The sequence below is a fragment of the Drosophila rhopaloa genome, unplaced genomic scaffold (genome assembly GCF_018152115.1).
Source record: "Drosophila rhopaloa isolate 14029-0021.01 unplaced genomic scaffold, ASM1815211v1 contig_155, whole genome shotgun sequence".
NCBI lineage: Eukaryota > Metazoa > Arthropoda > Insecta > Diptera > Drosophilidae > Drosophila > Drosophila rhopaloa.
This window is the reverse complement of record NW_025335034.1, coordinates 10,366,401-10,385,114: the sequence shown is the minus strand read 5'-3', so window position 1 is coordinate 10,385,114 and position 18,714 is coordinate 10,366,401. Positions and strand designations below refer to the sequence as shown.

At 41.4% G+C, this 18,714-nt stretch overlaps 1 protein-coding gene across 2 annotated transcripts; it reads left to right on the top strand.

Moving 5' to 3' along the window:
* The first annotated feature begins 708 nt into the window (after nucleotides 1-708).
* Nucleotides 709-17,807, top strand: LOC108042476 (elongation of very long chain fatty acids protein). Of its 2 annotated transcripts, none has more exons than XM_017120795.2 (6): nucleotides 709-1,060; nucleotides 12,534-12,671; nucleotides 13,357-13,464; nucleotides 13,538-13,618; nucleotides 14,911-15,372; nucleotides 16,678-17,807. In XM_017120795.2, the coding sequence occupies exons 1-6, from the start codon at nucleotides 1,058-1,060 to the stop codon at nucleotides 16,873-16,875; spliced, it is 990 nt and encodes a 329-aa protein (XP_016976284.1). In that variant the 5' UTR covers nucleotides 709-1,057; the 3' UTR covers nucleotides 16,876-17,807. The 2 variants fall into 2 exon arrangements, with proteins under 2 accessions (XP_016976284.1, XP_016976283.1); XM_017120794.2 differs by lacking the exon at nucleotides 709-1,060 and adding an exon at nucleotides 2,744-2,847.
* Nucleotides 17,808-18,714: the final 907 nt, after the last annotated feature.

The window sequence follows — 18,714 nt, the reverse complement described above, 5'->3', positions numbered from 1 at the left end:
CAAGTTCACCGCGCATTTTGGCCGTTTATTAAACACCACGAAGGCAAACAGAGAAAAATGAAGACTAGGGCATTATAAATATTCAAGAGCCCACGCGGAACTGGTTTAGCAGCCCCTTCTGCTTTTGTCCAAATAAATATTCATCGACTTGGGTTCGTTGCTGGGTATCTTTACTCCGCTCTCTCTAAGCCGATATTGTATGTGGATATTATAATTTTTTGCACACTTTTCCGACATGAAAGGGCGGTCTAGGGTTAATTAATGGATATTTTTGAGAACTTTGAGCGGTGCAATCATCGATGCCGTGACGAGCTAAAAAGTCCCGTTCCGAGAATAAGATTGGTGGTAATTAGCGCCGCCCTTGGGCGTGGGTGCAAATTTCGCGTGTAAATACGATTCCAAAGGGCCGGGCCACTGGTCGCTCTGGCTCTGGCGTCCTTGCCCACAAGCGCTAAAGCACAAAATCCGAACGTCCCCATAATCCGGCTGCCAGAGCGAGAGGCGAAGTAGCCGTGCAACCTGTTGCTCAGAACTTGGCCGAAAGCTTTCGGCTGCGACTTCGGCTCACACGCTCCGCTCGCCTAAAATGAGCGGTCGGCGCCGCTGCTCTGCGCCGACGCTGCGCCGGCGTCGACGGACAGCCAACTCCGCTCCTACGACTACGAGTCGGTATAAAAGTAAAGCGACAGCGTGAAATCAAACTTATTTCAGTGTTTTTGATTTGAATGTAAAAAGCGCACGCTCGCCCAGTCGCTGTCCAGTTGTTGTCCAGTAAGGTCCAGCAGTCGCAGTCGCAGCATCCAGCAGCTCCCCGATAATGATGTAGAAACCAAGAAACCCTATAGCGATGGTCAAACGGTGTGTGCGTGTGTAAAACTCTGAAAACTAACTAAGCTAAATCAAACGAGCAAGGATAGTGCGCTGAAAGTGATAAATCGTATGCCAAAGACGAGAAAATCTCTGTAAATTAGCCAAGTGAATACATAAAACACGTTTCCTTGTTTTAATCGAAAGATAAACCGACTTCTAGTGCCTAAAAACCTCGAGTTTAAACAAAATGGTAAGTAAGGGGGTTTCCAAAGTGGAGGTGTGACTCAATGGAAAATTGATTCAATCGAAGTCCCTCTACATTCAAATGGCTTGCCAACCAGTAATTTTGTGGCCGACCCCCAACATGCAAGCCTGAACAAATGTACATACGTAGACTTGGGCTTTTTTCCATTAATCTTCCAAATGACCCTTCGCACACGATTTGTGTGTGTTGCTGTTAAGTAAAATATTAATACAAAATAATGAAAAAGGAAGCCCCAAGCCCCGTGGAAAAATATTCGCAATGTTTCCGTAAAGACTAATCGAGCAAATTGTTCACCGAGGAAGCCGTTCATACACCAGCCATTCCCTGTTCTTATTCGCTTTCTTTGAAGTGGAAAAAAACCGAGCTCTGGCTACTGGTTTCCATTTTCAAGTACACATTCGCCAGCAAGGTTTTTCAATGTCTTTCTCAAATGCATTTTTGCCGACGCCGCGCAGACCTTTCGATGCTTTTACCTGCGCTTTCTGCCCCAAAACGTGAGCGTTTTCTGTTTTGCTAGAGTCATTCGCACTTGAGTTTCGCGAACAGAATTGCCAGCGCTGCACTTATTTCTCCGCTGCTGCCTTCTTACGTCTGCGGCACCAACGACATCGCTGGCTGGCAGTCAAGTGAAGTGAAGTGAAGGCTGGCTTTTGGCTTTGACCAGCTCACGAGCTGGCCCGACAACATTTCACACGGAAATGCAGTGCAGCGCTGACCTTGAATCTCAACTGGGGATATGGGATAACTGGCGATCGCAAGTGAAATGATAGCCCCTCAGGGCCAGGCCAACCGCTTTGTGCCTTCCACTTCACTTATGCTTTCTGCGCATCATTGCAGATGCTGCTGGGTGTAGAAATCCAGTGATTTTCATATTCATTCAACGCCAGCTCTGCAAATTCGAAAAAAAAATCCCAGTGGGTTAACCAATCGCCGCTGCCGCTGGCTAATGATCACTCGCATTACACCATTTCACAAAAAAGGCAACCCAGAAATCGAAACTTATTCAAATCTTTGCGTTGTTTTCTTCTCCTTTTGGCCTCTTACACAATAATTATTACACCTCGATTTTATTTTCGACTGGGACTTTAGCCGCATTTTTGTGTTGGCTCTTTTGACACTGAAAAGTGCAAAGACGCAGGCGGCAAATTTTACTAGGCCAGACGGCTAGAGCCACTGCCACCCAGCTGCCAAACTGCGCAGCCCCGCTGAGTGATCATAATAAAAATGTGCTTTAATCAGCCGATTTGCTTGCAGTCCCTGTGGGTCAGTTAGCCACATTAGAGAGCCAGTTAGCGACGTTGACGTTGGCTTATTGTCGACTGCCGCACGGCACTCAGCTGTTTTTGGTAAGAGAAAAATAGTACAAAAGTGTAGGGGGAGCATATAGTAGATACAAAACCTTAGGTGGAGCAAGAGAGTACTGAAATACGTGTGAGATAAGGTTTGCCGCATGTGACTGCGATGGCAATGCACTGCTCTATTTCGGTTTGTTTGGCACCACGCGGCGTATGCGCGATATTCTCAGCGGAGTAACTGACGACGTTTTGCACACTTAAATTGCCAATAGTCCATTTGGGCAAAGGTTTATTGTTCGACATTTATAAAAGTGCGTATGTCTCAGCTGTTTTTCAACTTGTGCATATTCAACTAAAGTTGCAGCTCTTTCAGTTTAAACGTGATAAGATAGGTAAAGAGAGACATAAGTGAGACCCTAATACGGCAAGCACCCCGCAATGACGGTATTTATGGACTCTTATCGGACCGTGATTGAAGTAAGTGTCGTTTGAAATTAAATTATTGCCTCTTTGAGATTAGACAGTGAAGATACGCGAGTGAAGACGTTGAAAACACACAAAATATAGCAGCCTGGCTTACCTTACAGCTTTTTAAGTTGTTATTTGCATTTTTTGCAAATTCTTCTTTCCCCAAAACATTTAATTTAAATACTTTTGTCGGATTTAATTGGGTCGATCGAATGAGTTCCTTGGAATGTATTAAATTAATTTCAATGACATAATTTCATAAAATTTGTGGGTCACGTAACAAGCGAATTTGTGGATAAACTTTTTACATTGGTAGAAGCTGTGACCTTTTTTAGAACATTCAAATTAGCTGTGATTTCTAGCGTTCAATTACAATTCGCTTTGTTTTTTTGACTTACAAATAAATAAAATCCCTTTTGGAATATCAAGCTTACGTTTAAATTTATAATTATAAAATTGTAAAAGCTAATAAACTTTAAAGTAACAAATAATAGATTATTATCTAAATAAATAACAATTTTAACATAATACAAAGTGCTTAACCGAAAACGAAATTAAAGTAAGTGGACAGAAAAAATACGTGAATGTAAAATGATTGACCAGCTAGAAGTCATTGATTGTTTAATCGTATTGCTAGTAATGTACGAGGGCAGGGAACTTAAAACAGGGAAATGGCAGCAGGGACGAAACCAAAGTTCGCCATTCGAATCGGAATTGCATATTAAATACCTGAATCCAGATGGATAACCTGACTAGTTGTTACTAGTTAATGCCACATACGCTCACGAGAAAAACAAACATTCGCTGACTGACGGACGCAATGTAGAATGAATCAGCTAAAATATCTGAGTTGAGGCTTTCGAATGGCATTTGGGGAACTCACTTACACTTACGCACCTTTGCTAGCCTGTGGAGTATTTGCAGCTGTGCACTTGACTATTAACTGAGTTTTTATACCCTTGCAGAGGGTATTATAATTTTGGTCAGAAGTTTGTAACGCAGTGAAGGAGACGTTTCCGACCCTATAAAGTATATATATTCTTGATCAGGATCACCTCCTGAGTTGATATAGCCATGTCCGTCTGTCCGTCTGTCCGTCTGTCCGTCTGTCCGTCTGTTTCAATACCGTTTGCGAGCTCAGTTTAAAAGCTAGCGATCTGAAACTTTCACACTCGTCCTAAAACATGTGTACGCAGATCAAGTTTGAAAATCGCCCCGATCGGACGTCTATATCCTATGGCTCCCATAGGAACAATCGGATATATCTTTCAAGAATTGATGATATTTCGCGCAGTGTAAAAGCTATTGACATGAATCTTTCCAAATCGTATTTTTTTATGCATACCTTGATCAGGGTAAAAGCGCGTGGCGATCGGACGTCTATATCCTATAGCTCCCATAGGAACAATCGGATATAACTTTCAAGAATGGAAGATATTTCGCGCAGTGTAAAAGCTATTAACATAAATCTTTCCAAATCTTATTTTTTTATGCATACCTTGATCAGGGTAAAAGCGCTTGGCGATCGGACGTCTATATCCTATAGCTCCCATAGGAACAATACGGTGAAATCGGTTAAAATTTAATGATTTTTAGGATATTTCGCACAGTATATAAGCAATTGACATGAATCTTTCCAAATCGTATTTTTTTATGCATACCTTGATTAGGGTAAAAGCACGTGACGATCGGACGTCTATATCCTACAGCTCCCATAGGAACAACAGGGTGAAATCGGTCCAAATTTGTTGGTTTTCTGAATTTTTCGCGTAGTGTGTAAGCTACTGACATACATTTTTCCAAGTCTTATTTATTTACGCATATCTTGATTAGGGTAAAAGCGCTTGCCGATCGGACGTCTATTTCTTATAGCTTCCGTAGGAAAAATAGTTAAAGGCTGCGAAAGTATCCCTTTTTTTCCATTTTTATATGACATTTTTGCAGTATAAAAGCAATTGACATCAAACGACGCAAATCTAGTTTATTTATGTATATCTTATTCCTTTCGCTACTTTTTCAGTTTTAGCAACTTCGGCAAAGTCTGCAAGGGTATTAAAACTTCGGCTTGCCGAAGTTAGCTTCCGTCCTCGTTTTACTTGTTGCAGCAACCAAATACGGTTTCACACCGAAAGAAGAATACCAAGTGTTGAGCCAAAAAACTACAGTAATCGAATTAAAAAATTTGTTGATCTTAAGAATATATATTTTTTTACTGACAAACGAAACATTATTTTACAGCAATAGCCAGATTCCGAAATCTCAATTAGTTTTAAATGTTAGAACCGAAAGTGGATTTAAGATGGTATAAAGTTATACGTATTTCTCTTTGTGTTCGTTTCAACAACCTGCAACTTGAAACGCTGCCGGAGACGCGCGCGTCTGCGTTCAGTGAGCGGAGTAAAACCGCCCCCAAAGCGGCAACTTGGAGCAGCACAGCAGCAACGAAACTGCATATACATTCTGAAAAATGTTTTGCACTAATTACTGGGGATTTGGGGCCAACGACAAGCGGCGGCTGCGAGAACAACATCCAAGCTCGATTGCCAAATTAACGCGACTTAGTTGCTTCGAAAAGTGGACAGAGTTAAGTCTTCTCTGGCAAATCACACGCAAATACTGATGGACAAAGACCACACAGTAGCGTGGGCAGGGGTTTAATTCCCCTCCTCCCTCGGGTAAAACCTATTGGAAAATTTGTAGAAAAGACCCCCAACACCAAAGAGAAGATACGTCACTGACCCCATGAATATCATATGTTGTTGCTGTGACAAGTGGATTGGTTGCACATGTTGCTGCCCCGTTTTTCTGATCACGGTTGAGAAATCACCTGCGATTTCCTGATCGGTCGCGTGCAAGTCGCGCGCAGTTTGGTGTTCGTTTGAAAGCTGCATTTCAACTTGACCTACAATAGCCCAGTATCGATAATCGCGTTTTACAGGCGTTTCTATTGTCTTCTTATTTTTTATCTTGTAGTGTTTTCCCTTACGGCTTTCCATTTACCGAAGATTTGTTTACGCATTTAACCAATCGAGTGTGTGGTGGTCTATGGAGTGTTGCATCATCGCCTTGTCGTATTAGACAAGATGCCGCTGCGGTAAAAGCCGCGGGCTGAGCCTGAATATTAGCTCCCAGCCAGTTGCAGATACACCGATACAAAGATACACACTATCCCTCCGCTTGCCCCTGTATCTTTTGAGTCCCCTATGTGCTGCGCTCAACTTGACCTATAAATTGATTTAAAAGTTGCGCAGGTTCGTGGTCCGAGTTTGATTTTTCTTCGGCCCCTCCGTTCAAAGCAATTTTTTCTTAAATGATCGAAAATCATTAAGTGCGACACGAGTTTGGGTTTCAGCTTCGATCGGCTTCAATCGATCCCCGATCTCCCCGATGGCCCCCACCACATGGGCAGAAACCTGTTTGGCCCTTTAAATTTATCTCTTATTGCTTTTTCTTTTCGACTGCTGCTGGGAAAGTAAAAGTGTTGAGCTGGACAATTATGCGGCTCTACGAACGGGAAACCATAATTTTTTCTTACTGTGCAAATTGCTTAGTGCTGGCCTGGCAGATGAGACTTATATAAAAGTCGTTACAATAAATCAGAGAAAGAGATTTAGAGATGCTAGTGCTGACACCTGTGTCTCTCGCCAGAGCAATTGCAAAAATGTGAAAATAATAAAAAACAGAGATCCAAAAGGCGAAATCCCAGCCAGTAAACCGCCTGGCCGGTTGGCCTTGCAAAGAAATACATACCTACTAAAATTTTAAGATTTGAACTGAAGTCTGTTACTACATCGCAGCCTCAACGCCTATATCATCTTCTCTCTACGTCAGTCTCTCGTCTCTGTCGCTCTTTGTTGTCTTCCCAATTATGCATTTGAAACTCAAGTCCGTCAGATACTTTTTTTAGACAGTCTGGGACGGAACCTGAAGTCAGAGCGATGGGAAAAGGGGTGACGGCCGGGATTTCGGACGCTTGGCTTAATTAATTGCCAACATGTTGTAAAGTGTTAATAACATTTTTGTTGTTCGATCGTGGCTGCTGCTCAGTCGCTGATAATTTAATTGCTTTTGTCGACTGTGGCACTCGGCACCAACCAAATGCAAATGCTAGCAAATATGTTTCTGTCCGCGGGCCATTTGATTTATATTAGCTTTTGGGTCGAATTGTGCAAAGCCAAAAATTTGAATGATCAAAAATGCAGCCAACTCGGTATCGGGGCTTGGAATTTGTATTTTGCAAGCATTGTGGTCCGGGATGAATGCCATTGACTTTTTTCCGTCGGCTTGAATGAATAATAAACTGTAAAAAGCTAAAGACGATGGCATTGAAATCGGAATAGTAGTATTAATTAGTTAAATCCACAAAAGCTAAGCGGGAATGTGAACCATAAAACCCTGAATATGTATGGGGCTTTTTGGCCTAGATACATCACTGAGAGAAATATGCTTATAAGCCTATTGATAAAGTAAGGGTGTTATTAAATATGAATTAATTTTATAACGTTTATTCAAATTAGTAGAGTATTAAATAAAGTCTTTAGAATAATATTGAATCTATTGAGAAATCATATTTTCTGAAAGGTAATTTTATCATTTAAAACTTAAAATTATATCCCTTTTATTAAAATATTAAATAAAGTCCAGTATATTTTAAAATTTTAGATACCAAATGTTATTAATTAGGGACTATTTTATAATAATGACAAGGCAAAATTCGTTATTGACTTGATCGAGATACCTAAGTACTTGATTCCAGTGATTAACAGCCAGTTTGTCCGGCCGCTTGCCTAACCCAGTGGACCGCGATTAGAGCCAGAGTGGCCTCTTCACAGCCGATCGCTTATTTCACAGTCACTGGCAACACATTAGGGCGACAATTTGTCGCAAGCGAGTGCGACTAAAAACAATCATTGTCCGGCAAAAGGTTCCCAGTCCGGCGGCTTAGTCACTGCCTTGTGGGTCAGGTCTAGATGGGGGTGGGGAGCTGTTGCCGCGATGGCGACATCGAACAATGATGATGGATGTGAATGGTGAATGGCCAACTCATCGCCGGCGTTTGCGGGGACAGCCTTTACAGCCGCCCGAATCATGGGCACTGTAAATTTCAGCTCATTTGTACGGCTTTCTGGACCCCGTCCGACTTTATGGCGCATAATGAAGCGTTAAAATGTAACGCGCAACAGCAGCGGCCACAACAACAATTACAAATGCTGCTTTGCACTTGCCGCTGCTGACGGAAGCATTTTTTGTGGGTTTTTAGGGAAAGCATTTGGTGGCGAGCGCGTGTGAACCAAAGAAAGCGAATAAGGGCCAGCATTTTGCCAAGAGATGGGATGCTGGGGCTGCTGCTGTGGCTGTGGCTGCTGCTGTGACTTACGCAAACTGAGCTTTATGTAATGACAAATACAATACATTTTCAGCTGCCATATTTGCTGGGCCAAAGTCCAAACAGCACCCGACAGCTTGGCCAAAAGAGACAGCTTGGCAAAAAGCTAAAATTCTGGCCAGCACATCATCATCATCACCGTGAATCGGCAGAATTCGATAGGGGGATTACACAAGCTTTGAAGATTTCGCAGCGGTGTAAACCATTATTTGCCAAATATTGGCAAACCGTTTTCAGAGCAATACAAAGCCCATCAGCTGTCAATTTTTAGAATCTATGCACATATAGTATACATCAGATCTACGATTTATAAATTACCTTGCCTTAATATAAATCGAACCACTCTACATATTATATATTTATATGAACATATATTTATTGTAGTATATAAATTGTTTGATTCTTCCAGATACCGGTTTTATTTTGATTTGTTCTTATTTCCTATGCTTTACTTTTTTAATTTGATTTGCCAAAAACGAAGTTCTACAAACCGAAAGTAGAATTTCAGATTTGCTCAGAGCTTACAGATGGTCACTTAATTTTGTTTACGCCCCAACTGCTGTTCTGCGACCACCCAGATGGACAATATCCATTATTGCCATCGCAGCTTCCAATAATTCACTTTTAACGATGTCGCCGAGTGCTATATTGCGTATTCAAATCAGCGCTAGGAAGCTAACTAATGTGATATACGGAGGTGCGCACTTTTTGAAAAATGAACAGCAGCAATGACTACAAACTTTTGGCCCACGCTTGCGCATGTTTTCAGTGCGGCAGGTTCGTGTCTTAAGTCTTTTGTTTGCACTTCGATAAAATCTCCAAAACAAGAAACTGCTTGCCAGCTTAGACATGACAAAACATGGCTTGGGATGATAGATCGAATTATGACAGATCATTAGATGAACTGATTGGCGTTGTGCACACAAAGCCCGTCAATTATGAATGAAATTTCTGCTGGTTCCGGAACAGGCCTGAACTTGCTCCTGCCACTTGTAAAAACTGGTTGTAAAGGCCATAAATGTCGGTTCTAACTAGAGCACCTTCCAGCTTCCCCGCCTTTAAAGAGTAAAAGACATCCACTCGGAAATGCAGCGACATAAACTGACGGAATTTTTACACACAGCCAAACTAAGCAAATACCGGCACAGACCGACAATTAAATTTAATTGCGCTTTGTGGTCCTCTGTAGCTCCGACTTTGACTCCGTTAGCAAGTGCACTATAATGCGTGTTAAGTATATACTATTTTTCACTTAATGGATCTCACCCAGATAGTGTGAGAAAACGGGTTTTATGACGCTCATCGCAAGTAATTTTCCTTAATCAAATGGCATAAAATATGTGAAATTAAAGCACTAGTTTCTGACCTGCCAGGAAAAGTGCAATGCAAATTGGTTAATGAGTGTTCGCGGTGTCTGGCATAATAGTTGCTTATAATCGGTCAAATTTACACTTGATTTACACCTACACATTATACTTTCAACATACCAGAAAGCTTGAAATAACCTAAAAATGTTGCAGCACAGGAAATAGCTAAACACTTATGAGACTGTAAATAACCAAAGCAATTAAGTAGACAAAGAAATAAAACCAATATTAAATCACAAATTACTTTGTAAAAGTTAATACTTATTGATTTTCTAGTTTCAAATATTTTAAATATTTAAGTTGGAATGCAAACTCTTAAGCTTAGCTAGTTTGTAACCACAGTACTTTTAATATTAATTATTTAATTTTAGAGAAATGATACTCATTTGTTTTATATAAGTCTTTAAATATGGCCAGTCTAACCAATTAGCTTACGGAAGTTCCAGAGAACATAATTTATGTGGCATATAAGATGTCATTTGTTGAAAGTTTTTACCACTTATGCCATTAGTAATTTTCCCTATTCCGTTAAAGTATCCATAAAGTGGTATTTGTACTTTCCAGATTTCCCCTTCTTCCTTAAATTCAATTAACTATCACGCACCTAAGAAAGTGAAAATCTCCGCCTGAAAATATCTCGGAAGGTGAATCTTAATTAGATGCAATCAACGGCGACAATGTTGAGATGCGATGCCGACTCTTCCGGACTTTGAGACCTAGTAAACCGAGTCGGAAACTTTATATCTGGGCCAGCCCTATGTTAACCAGGTCTGAATCATCGCCAAAGTCCGTCTTGAGACGCTTCGCCAACTGCCATCCCGAATTACGTCGGATGTGTAATAGAAAATGTTGCCAGTCATTTGCCGACACACACGCTCAAAAGTCCGATTGCCGGAGTAGCTAAAATTTCTATAAACTTGCAACACGACTGCCATACGTCAGAAAGATGAAATTGTTTGGCTTTGTCAGCGGTTCTCCCCGAAACCAGCAATTACACATTGCTGGCCACACCCACAACCACTGTTTTTCAGCCAGTCGGTCAGCAAGTTGACCTGGCGGCCTAATGGCAGACTCGGTTCATTAATGGACAAACGGCATGACGGGGCTTTCAACGCTCGATCAGCGTACTACTGGCATCTCCTGCCCCTCCGCCGACGATGATGGCTGACGTACTTAGCTGGCCAGGCGACAAACGAGCATTGTTTTCCCCAACCCGTTCACCTGTTGGGTCGCCTATGTCTATGTCTTGTTGGCGCTCCATGTGCATGGATGCCCGCCAGACGAGAGTGATGGATGAGCCGTTTGTGGCCAGTGGCGTAGTTGAGACACCTGGGTGCTTAGCTTCGCGGCTAGGGGTTATGCAAAACAAAAATGCTCTGAGCAAGCTGGGTAAGAATTAGACTAAGTTAAAGTTGCACCTGCATTAACTAGCCGAATTTCCCGTTGATCAAATGAAGTTGAGACACTAACTTTAAAAGAGACAAAATTACATACCATTCTGTCTACATAACTCAATCATTAAAAACGCCCCGCGATTCAAATCAAATTCATAAGCAAGGCGATTTTTAAATTTGTATAATTATTTTATAGACGTTAATAAACTATATTAGGTATCGTTAAATTCAAGGAAATTGGTTTCAGTGTTACATTGCAAAAATTGATAAACCGTTTGTTTAAGCGACCTGATGTGTATTTATGTTGTTCAAGCTTGGATCGTAAAATATGGGAAATAAAGGAAAGTTTCAATGTTTCAGAAGGAGACTGCCTCAATTATCACTTTCCGTTGCAAAGATTAACCTTGATCTCGATTCTATTTCCTCCGGAAGGAAAAATTTAGAACAAGGCGGCACAGGTACATTTTTTTGACAAATTAAAACCATAAAATGTTAATTGGCAGCACTTTTCTAGTTTTGCGCTGCTTGAAATATTTCCTTAATTACGGACAAAGCCAAGCCAAGAAAAGAGCCAGCGGATCCAATTGGGGTTAAGTTTTTCCATTACAATTGCAAATGACTAAAAGTTAGTTTCACTTTAATAATTGAGTTATGTTGGTTTCGATTTAATTGAGTTAGCAAATGTGCTTTCCAAATCGCGGATTTCCCTTGACATTCCACCATCCACACATACGCCCCTGATTCGTTCAAATCAATTAAGTTAACCCTAACCCCTCCGTGGAGTCGGCTGCAGCCCCCGCTGCAATTAAGAGTAGCGTTGTTTTCTTTAATTGCCGTCAGTCAGGTATTTAACTATTTAAGCGACGATTAACACTCGCGGAACTGGTTTAGCTTTTCCTGGCATCCCCTCTAGACTTCCTCCTCACCGTTTTCCACCGATTACTTCTGTGCTAGTCAGTCAGTCGGCCAGGCTGTCCAGCCATTTCTAGATTGTTTTGTTTCGCTATTTATCACACGGACAAGAGGCCATTGCGGATTGCAACATCACTGCCAGCCGGCTGCACCAGTTTTTTTGCCCGATTTTTCTTTTAATATCGATGTTCTTCCATATTCATGCAGCTGGCATTGCAGAGTGCTGATCGACAATGGCAAATAACCGCCACAAATATGATAGAAAATCATGGATTGTCTGCCATCGGGGAGCTCCATACGGAAATTCGCGCTCAATGTTGTTTTGTGCGACCATATTACTGTGGTTTTCGGGTTGGTTCCTTTGTTTTCGGGCATTGCACCAAGTGATTGATTCGCTACGAGCCAACTTGTAATTAAAACCAAAATCCAAAGCCAAACGCCCAATACTCATAATCAGTCAATTGTCCGCCTTTTCTAACTTAGCTGGCTTGAATTCGCCCGAAACGGTTGTGTTGCAATAGCCAGCTACTAATTTATTGACTTGACACTTGATCCCGCCAAATGGCCTGGGTGATTGGCCACTCCCCATTAGCCCACTTGACTTATCTGTTATCTTTCTGGTCTTTGCATTTGCAGGATTACCTCACAATGTTCTACGATGGCTGGCGGGATCTGATGGACAACAAGTCGGATCCGCGAACACGAGACTACCCGCTCATGAGCTCGCCGTTCCCCACGATAGCCATTAGTCTGACATACGCGTACATCGTGAAGGTAAGTGCCTCGGGATTGGGAATCACCGATCCTTAATTATTGGACAGGGGACAGGGGACAGGGGACAGACGCAGCAGAATTGAACTAAAAGCAGACAGAACAGAATCATTCCGATGAGGCAATTCACGCTGATATTGTAGACCATAACTGGCAGATTCTTTTCTGGTGATTGTGCGCATCCTTTCGCAAACTAGTTTCGCTTTATGGCGTCGCAAAATGACTGTGAAACGCGAGCTAGGGGTTCAGGGCCATCCAATTTGTGCGACGGTCGTCGCGCAGAGCTGGTGTCGAAAGGTGACCCAAACGCCAGGCGACGATTATGCAAAATTAAAAAAATCAATTCCGAAAACGATTTCTATTTAGGTTTCCCGCTTTGCATTGGTTCACATTCATAATTTTACAAAAGCATTTAACTTACTTTCACATGTCTGCTAAAATCGAGCGGTGGAAGGGAGGGCGGTGTGGTGAATAGGCCAAACAAAAGACTTAGGCAACGAACTTGTCACAAAACCAACAGACAAAGTCGGTCGCGTCGATTGATTTGATTTGATATTTGCTGCATCGGGCTTTGGCCTCCATTTGCTTATATAAAATCACACGCGAGGACAAAGGTGAGGGGTTCAGATTTGAGAGTCTATGTGAAGAGGATGCAATCACAAAGGGACTAATCAACGACTTATTCCAGGTGCTCGGACCCAAGCTCATGGAGAACAGAAAGCCTTTCGAGCTTCGCAAAGTCTTGATCGTCTACAATGCAGCACAGGTTATCTTCAGTGCCTGGCTCTTTTACGAGGTAATAAAAAATTGGTTTTTTATGTAAATTCCCCAGGAAAATAACCACTTGTACCCTCCTTTTGAATTTGTAGTCCTGCATAGGTGGATGGCTGAACGGCTATAATTTGCGATGCGAACCCGTTAATTATTCCTACTCACCAAAAGCGATTCGTGTAAGTATATATGGAATCTTTCACATACTTCTCTAAGCAAATATGTGTAGCCAAACATCGGGCTATAAATTTATATTTTAGCTGTTGGCTGGCAAATAGCAAAGTTCTTTTGTTGACTGGCCAGATTTTATGTAAGCAACCAGTTTTTGGACACGAAGCGGCAAGAAATTAGAAAAATGGCAATAGCGACAGGTTCTTTTATGCTAATCACAAAGAAATGGATACCGAAAGCCGGCCGGCTGTGTGGCCAGTAGATAGTGAATAGCGCGGATCGAGGAATCTCACGTGTGTCGCCAGGCTGGCCAAAGTGGGTAAATGACCCAAAGAAAGTGGCGGTCTTAGAAAGTTGACATGTGAAAGATTTCGCAAATCACCCATTTTTTGTTTTTGATAAGCATGGGGTTTGTCCAACCGTTAGTTCCAGGGCAAACGGAATCGATCTACCCAAGCTGTGACCGATCTTTTGCATAACAATGAACGTCTGAAACATTGGATGAATGACCAATTTTGTAGCATTTTTATATAAATGAAATATTACATATATATTATGCTGCATTTTGGCATCACTGTTTTTATACCCTTGTAGAGGGTATTATAATATTGGTCAAAAGTGTGCAACTCAGTGAAGGAGAATCTCCGACCCTATAAAGTATATATATTCTTGATCAGGATCGCGTCCTGAGTTGATATAAGCATGTCCGTCTGTCTGTTTTTACGCGAACTAGTCTCTCAGTTTTAAAGATATTTGAAAGATATATTGAAATTTAGCACACACCCTTCGTTCCTTTGCACGCAGTATATAAGTCGGAACGGCCGGGATCGGCCGACTATATCCTATAGCTGCCATATAACTGAACGATCGGAAATGCCATAACTTTGGTGTTTTTAAAGTTAGGAAGTTGGGATTTTTATGACTATTAAGAATGCATCATATGAATAATTTTGGAGAACATAATTTACAGAACATTCTGCAAGGGTATATCAACTTCGGCTCCGCCCGAAGTTAGCTTTCCTTTCTTGGTTTTATTTATTGCAATGAGTTCCAGTAGAAAGCCAGTGTATAAAACTCTACCTCCAGCATATTTATTTATTTATTATTTTAAATAAGACTTATCTAATTGATTGTAAGAAGACAACAAATTTACAATTTTAAAATGCCTGCTAATTTTATTTATAGTATGAAAAGTGCGTTTGATTGAATATATTTTAGGAATTCTTAGAATGATTAGAAGAACTTTATTGTTTTAAGCGAATAATAATTAATCCAACATATTTTCCAATTCATCTTGCAGACCGCAGAGGGTTGCTGGTGGTACTACTTCTCCAAGTTCACCGAGTTCTTCGACACCTTCTTCTTCGTGATGCGCAAGCGGTACGACCAGGTGTCCACCCTGCACGTGATCCACCACGGCATCATGCCCGTGTCCGTCTGGTGGGGCGTCAAGTTCACGCCCGGCGGCCACTCGACCTTCTTCGGCTTCCTGAACACCTTCGTGCACATCTTCATGTACGCGTACTACATGCTGGCCGCGATGGGCCCCAAGGTGCAGCGCTACCTTTGGTGGAAGAAGTACCTGACGGTGTTGCAGATGATCCAGTTCGTCCTGGTGATGGTGCACTCCTTCCAGCTGTTCTTCAAGAACGACTGCAACTACCCGATCGGCTTCGCTTACTTCATCGGAGCCCACGCGGTGATGTTTTACTTCCTGTTCTCAAACTTCTACAAGCGCGCCTATGTGAAGCGCGGTGGCAAGGTAGGAACATACTATACACATCATTATAGTGTGTAATGTTGTACAATAATAATAATGTATTTACATACTGCTTAGCTTACCACAGTCTGCCTCCACTAATATTTTGGAAACAGTTTCTTTAAGTCTTAGATTTTTAGTTTTTGCACACAATAATATTTTGATCAATTACAATTTGTAACACGGTGTGCCGAAAATCGAGTCTGGTCACAAAAATATTCCTGAACCGAAAGTTGAGAAAACTGATCATTTTTTGGTAAAAGAAAACGGATTCATATTTTTATACCCTTGCAGAGGGTATTATAATTTCAGTCAAAAGTTTGCAACGCAGTGAAGGAGACATTTCCGACCCTATAAAGTATATATATTCTTGATCAGCATCACCAGGAGAGTCGATCTAGCCATGTCCGCTGTCCGTCTGTCCGTCCGTCTGTCCGTCCGTCTGTCCGTCTGTCAGTCTGTCCGTCCGTTTCTACGCAAACTAGTCCCTCAGTTTTAAAGCTATCTGCTCGAAACTTTCCCAAAAGTTGTCTTTCTATTGCAGGTAGTATATAAGTCGGAACGGGCCGGATCGGGCGTGTTTTTAAAGATAAGAAGTTGGGACTTTCTATGGGTTTTATTTTTGGCCAATCAATCCGACATACCGAATTTCATAAGGATCGGCCGACTATATCTTATAGCTGCCATATACCTGATTGATCGGAAGTGCCATAACTTTGGTGTTTGTAAAGTTAAGAAGTTGGGATTTTCTATGGGTTTTATTTTTGGCCAATCAATCCGACATACCAAATTTCATAAGGATCGGCCGACTATATCTTATAGCTGCCATATAACTGAACGATTAGAAATGCCATAACTTTGGTGTTTTTAAAGTTAGGAAGTTGGGATTTTTTATGAGTATTAAGAATGCATCATATGAATAATTTTGGAGAATATAATTTACAGAGTATTCTGCAAGGGTATATCAACTTCGGCTCCGCCCGAAGTTAGCTTTCCTTTCTTGTTTCAATATTAAATTGTTCGGCCAATTGAAACTATTTGTCTTCATTTTCTATCAATGTCAAATTTTTGATCTGAATACCTCATTTCTCATAAATTTCCTTAAACTAAATTTGTATGGGGAAATGAGGTAAACGTATTTTTTATATTACGTTTTTGTATCATAGAAAAAAAATATTACAAACATATTTTTTTCCTTATTACTAGAGTAATAAGACAATCAAATTTAAAATATCTATATATTTTTTGAACATTAGAAATCAATGTTGTGTTCTCCCAAGTATCAAGCTAAAATCTTCTTCATTGCAGGACAAACCGGCGGTGAAAGCGAATGGACATGCCAACGGACACGTCAAGGCGCTGAAGGACGGCGAGGAGGCTCCCGCAAGCAACGGCCAGGCCAACGGCTTCCACAACTCCTTTTCCAAGTTTACCACGAATATGTGCAATCCGGCCCTGAACTCCTCGACGAGACAGCGCGTGCTCGTTAACGCCGGCAACAAGTGAGCCCCGCCAGCCTGCCAGCCTGCCAGCCAGCCAGCCAAACATGAAACACACATAAGCATAAATTAATTACGCTACCAATTAAATTACCGTACATTTAAATTAAACGTAAGCATAGGGAGTCCAAGCCTACATCTAAGCTAAATCGAATTCGCAATCAAGATCAATTAAAGACAAGGAAACAAAAACATTATTTCATGGACGATCCATGGTGATCGCACGTAAGGATCACACATCGCTGGCCAACTGCTCTGTCTATCGATCATCCTTCCCCCAAAGCCTTCCACATTCCGTCATTCACGTGCATGTATATAGATCGTTCATCACTGCTAAGAATTTGAGTGGTACTCGTGGTGAGTACGTCGGTCATCTAATTTTAACACCTTAAATACATCCTTGTTGGACGAGGCGATGGTCAATAACAGACCACCGTTCGTTCGTTCGCAAAGGCAATCCGCTTTACTTATCTATCAATCTATCCTTTTGTATTTTTGGTCATGCAATCGAAGCTTTTATTACGTGTATATTATTTCTATGGATTGTTTTGAACAAACGAAATGTGTTTTTATTTTATAAATAAATTCGAGATTAAAACGTAGTAAACAAATTGTGGCATGTAATGCTGCCCTGGCAATGCTTGGTTTTACGTGATATATTTTCTGTATGCAATTCAAATTATTCTGTTTCTCATATGTTATCGCTATGAATAAGGACAGGTAAATAATGTATAATGTGGGTTGCTCATAAGTCAACGAACAAAAGAAAATTATCGAGATCACTTAAAAGTTAGCAACTCATCTTGCACCTGGTGCTTATCGACATTACTTAATAATGTAGAGTCATTTAATACATACAATTTTTCGGTAAGCTATGAAGAATACATTCATGATATTTACGCTGTAAACGGATAATCGAAAGAAAAAATGTAGAATGTATATTACATCGCAGTTTCAAAATAGCTAAAAAGAAGCTAAATTATCCGTTGTTTAATCACTAGTGAGGCTGGCAGAGAGTATGATTATGGACATATGGCTTGGGACTGCCTCCCATGCACTTTTGAGGGGACCCAGGGTCATGGCCTATGCGGGGGATCGGAGCGCAACTTTTGAGGAAAACGAACTTGATCAACTTGATATTCTGGTAGCACCCTATTTTTCACATGGGTAACACGCGCGACGGAAAACTTCTCTATTCGCACACTTCCCATGGAACCCTGAGCTCGGCGACCTGCCCCCATCTCCGGCCCCCTCGACAGCACTTATCACACGCGGAAAATGCCGAACGGAAAATTTCGCAACACACAGATTTCAGGTCAGGGCAGTAGTATTTAAACTATTTATATACTCAGTCGACACCAGGACACATGCTGTTCATGCTGGGCACCTCGGATGACCGATCCGTGAAGCAGGTCGTCTTGCGATTCAAGACCTTCTGGGAGCTAATATGGGGGGGGGGGTGGTCGATATAATTCTCTGGTCCATAGAGTGCTCCTCGAGGCGGTGGCCTCTTAATAAAGTTTCTCGAATGCTTAGAAACTGCCCTGATCCTGCTCCTCCTTATGCTTCTCAAATATTTCCTTTTTAACAATCTAGGACAAGGGAGTGATCACCGACTTCTTGGGCGACGTGCCTTTGGAGTGCTAAAATCATATGTTCCGTGGTGGCGTTGTGTACAGAATTCTTTGTACATTTTTGGAAATTTTAATAACTTTTTTTGGCAGAAAGGTTTTCAGAACACCATGTTATAATACTTAAGCTTCAGAAGGTCCACAGTTAAAAACAAAAAACGAAAATTAAAAGAAAAACTTTAAAAACCTTATTAAATAGTATCAGAATTGCGGCT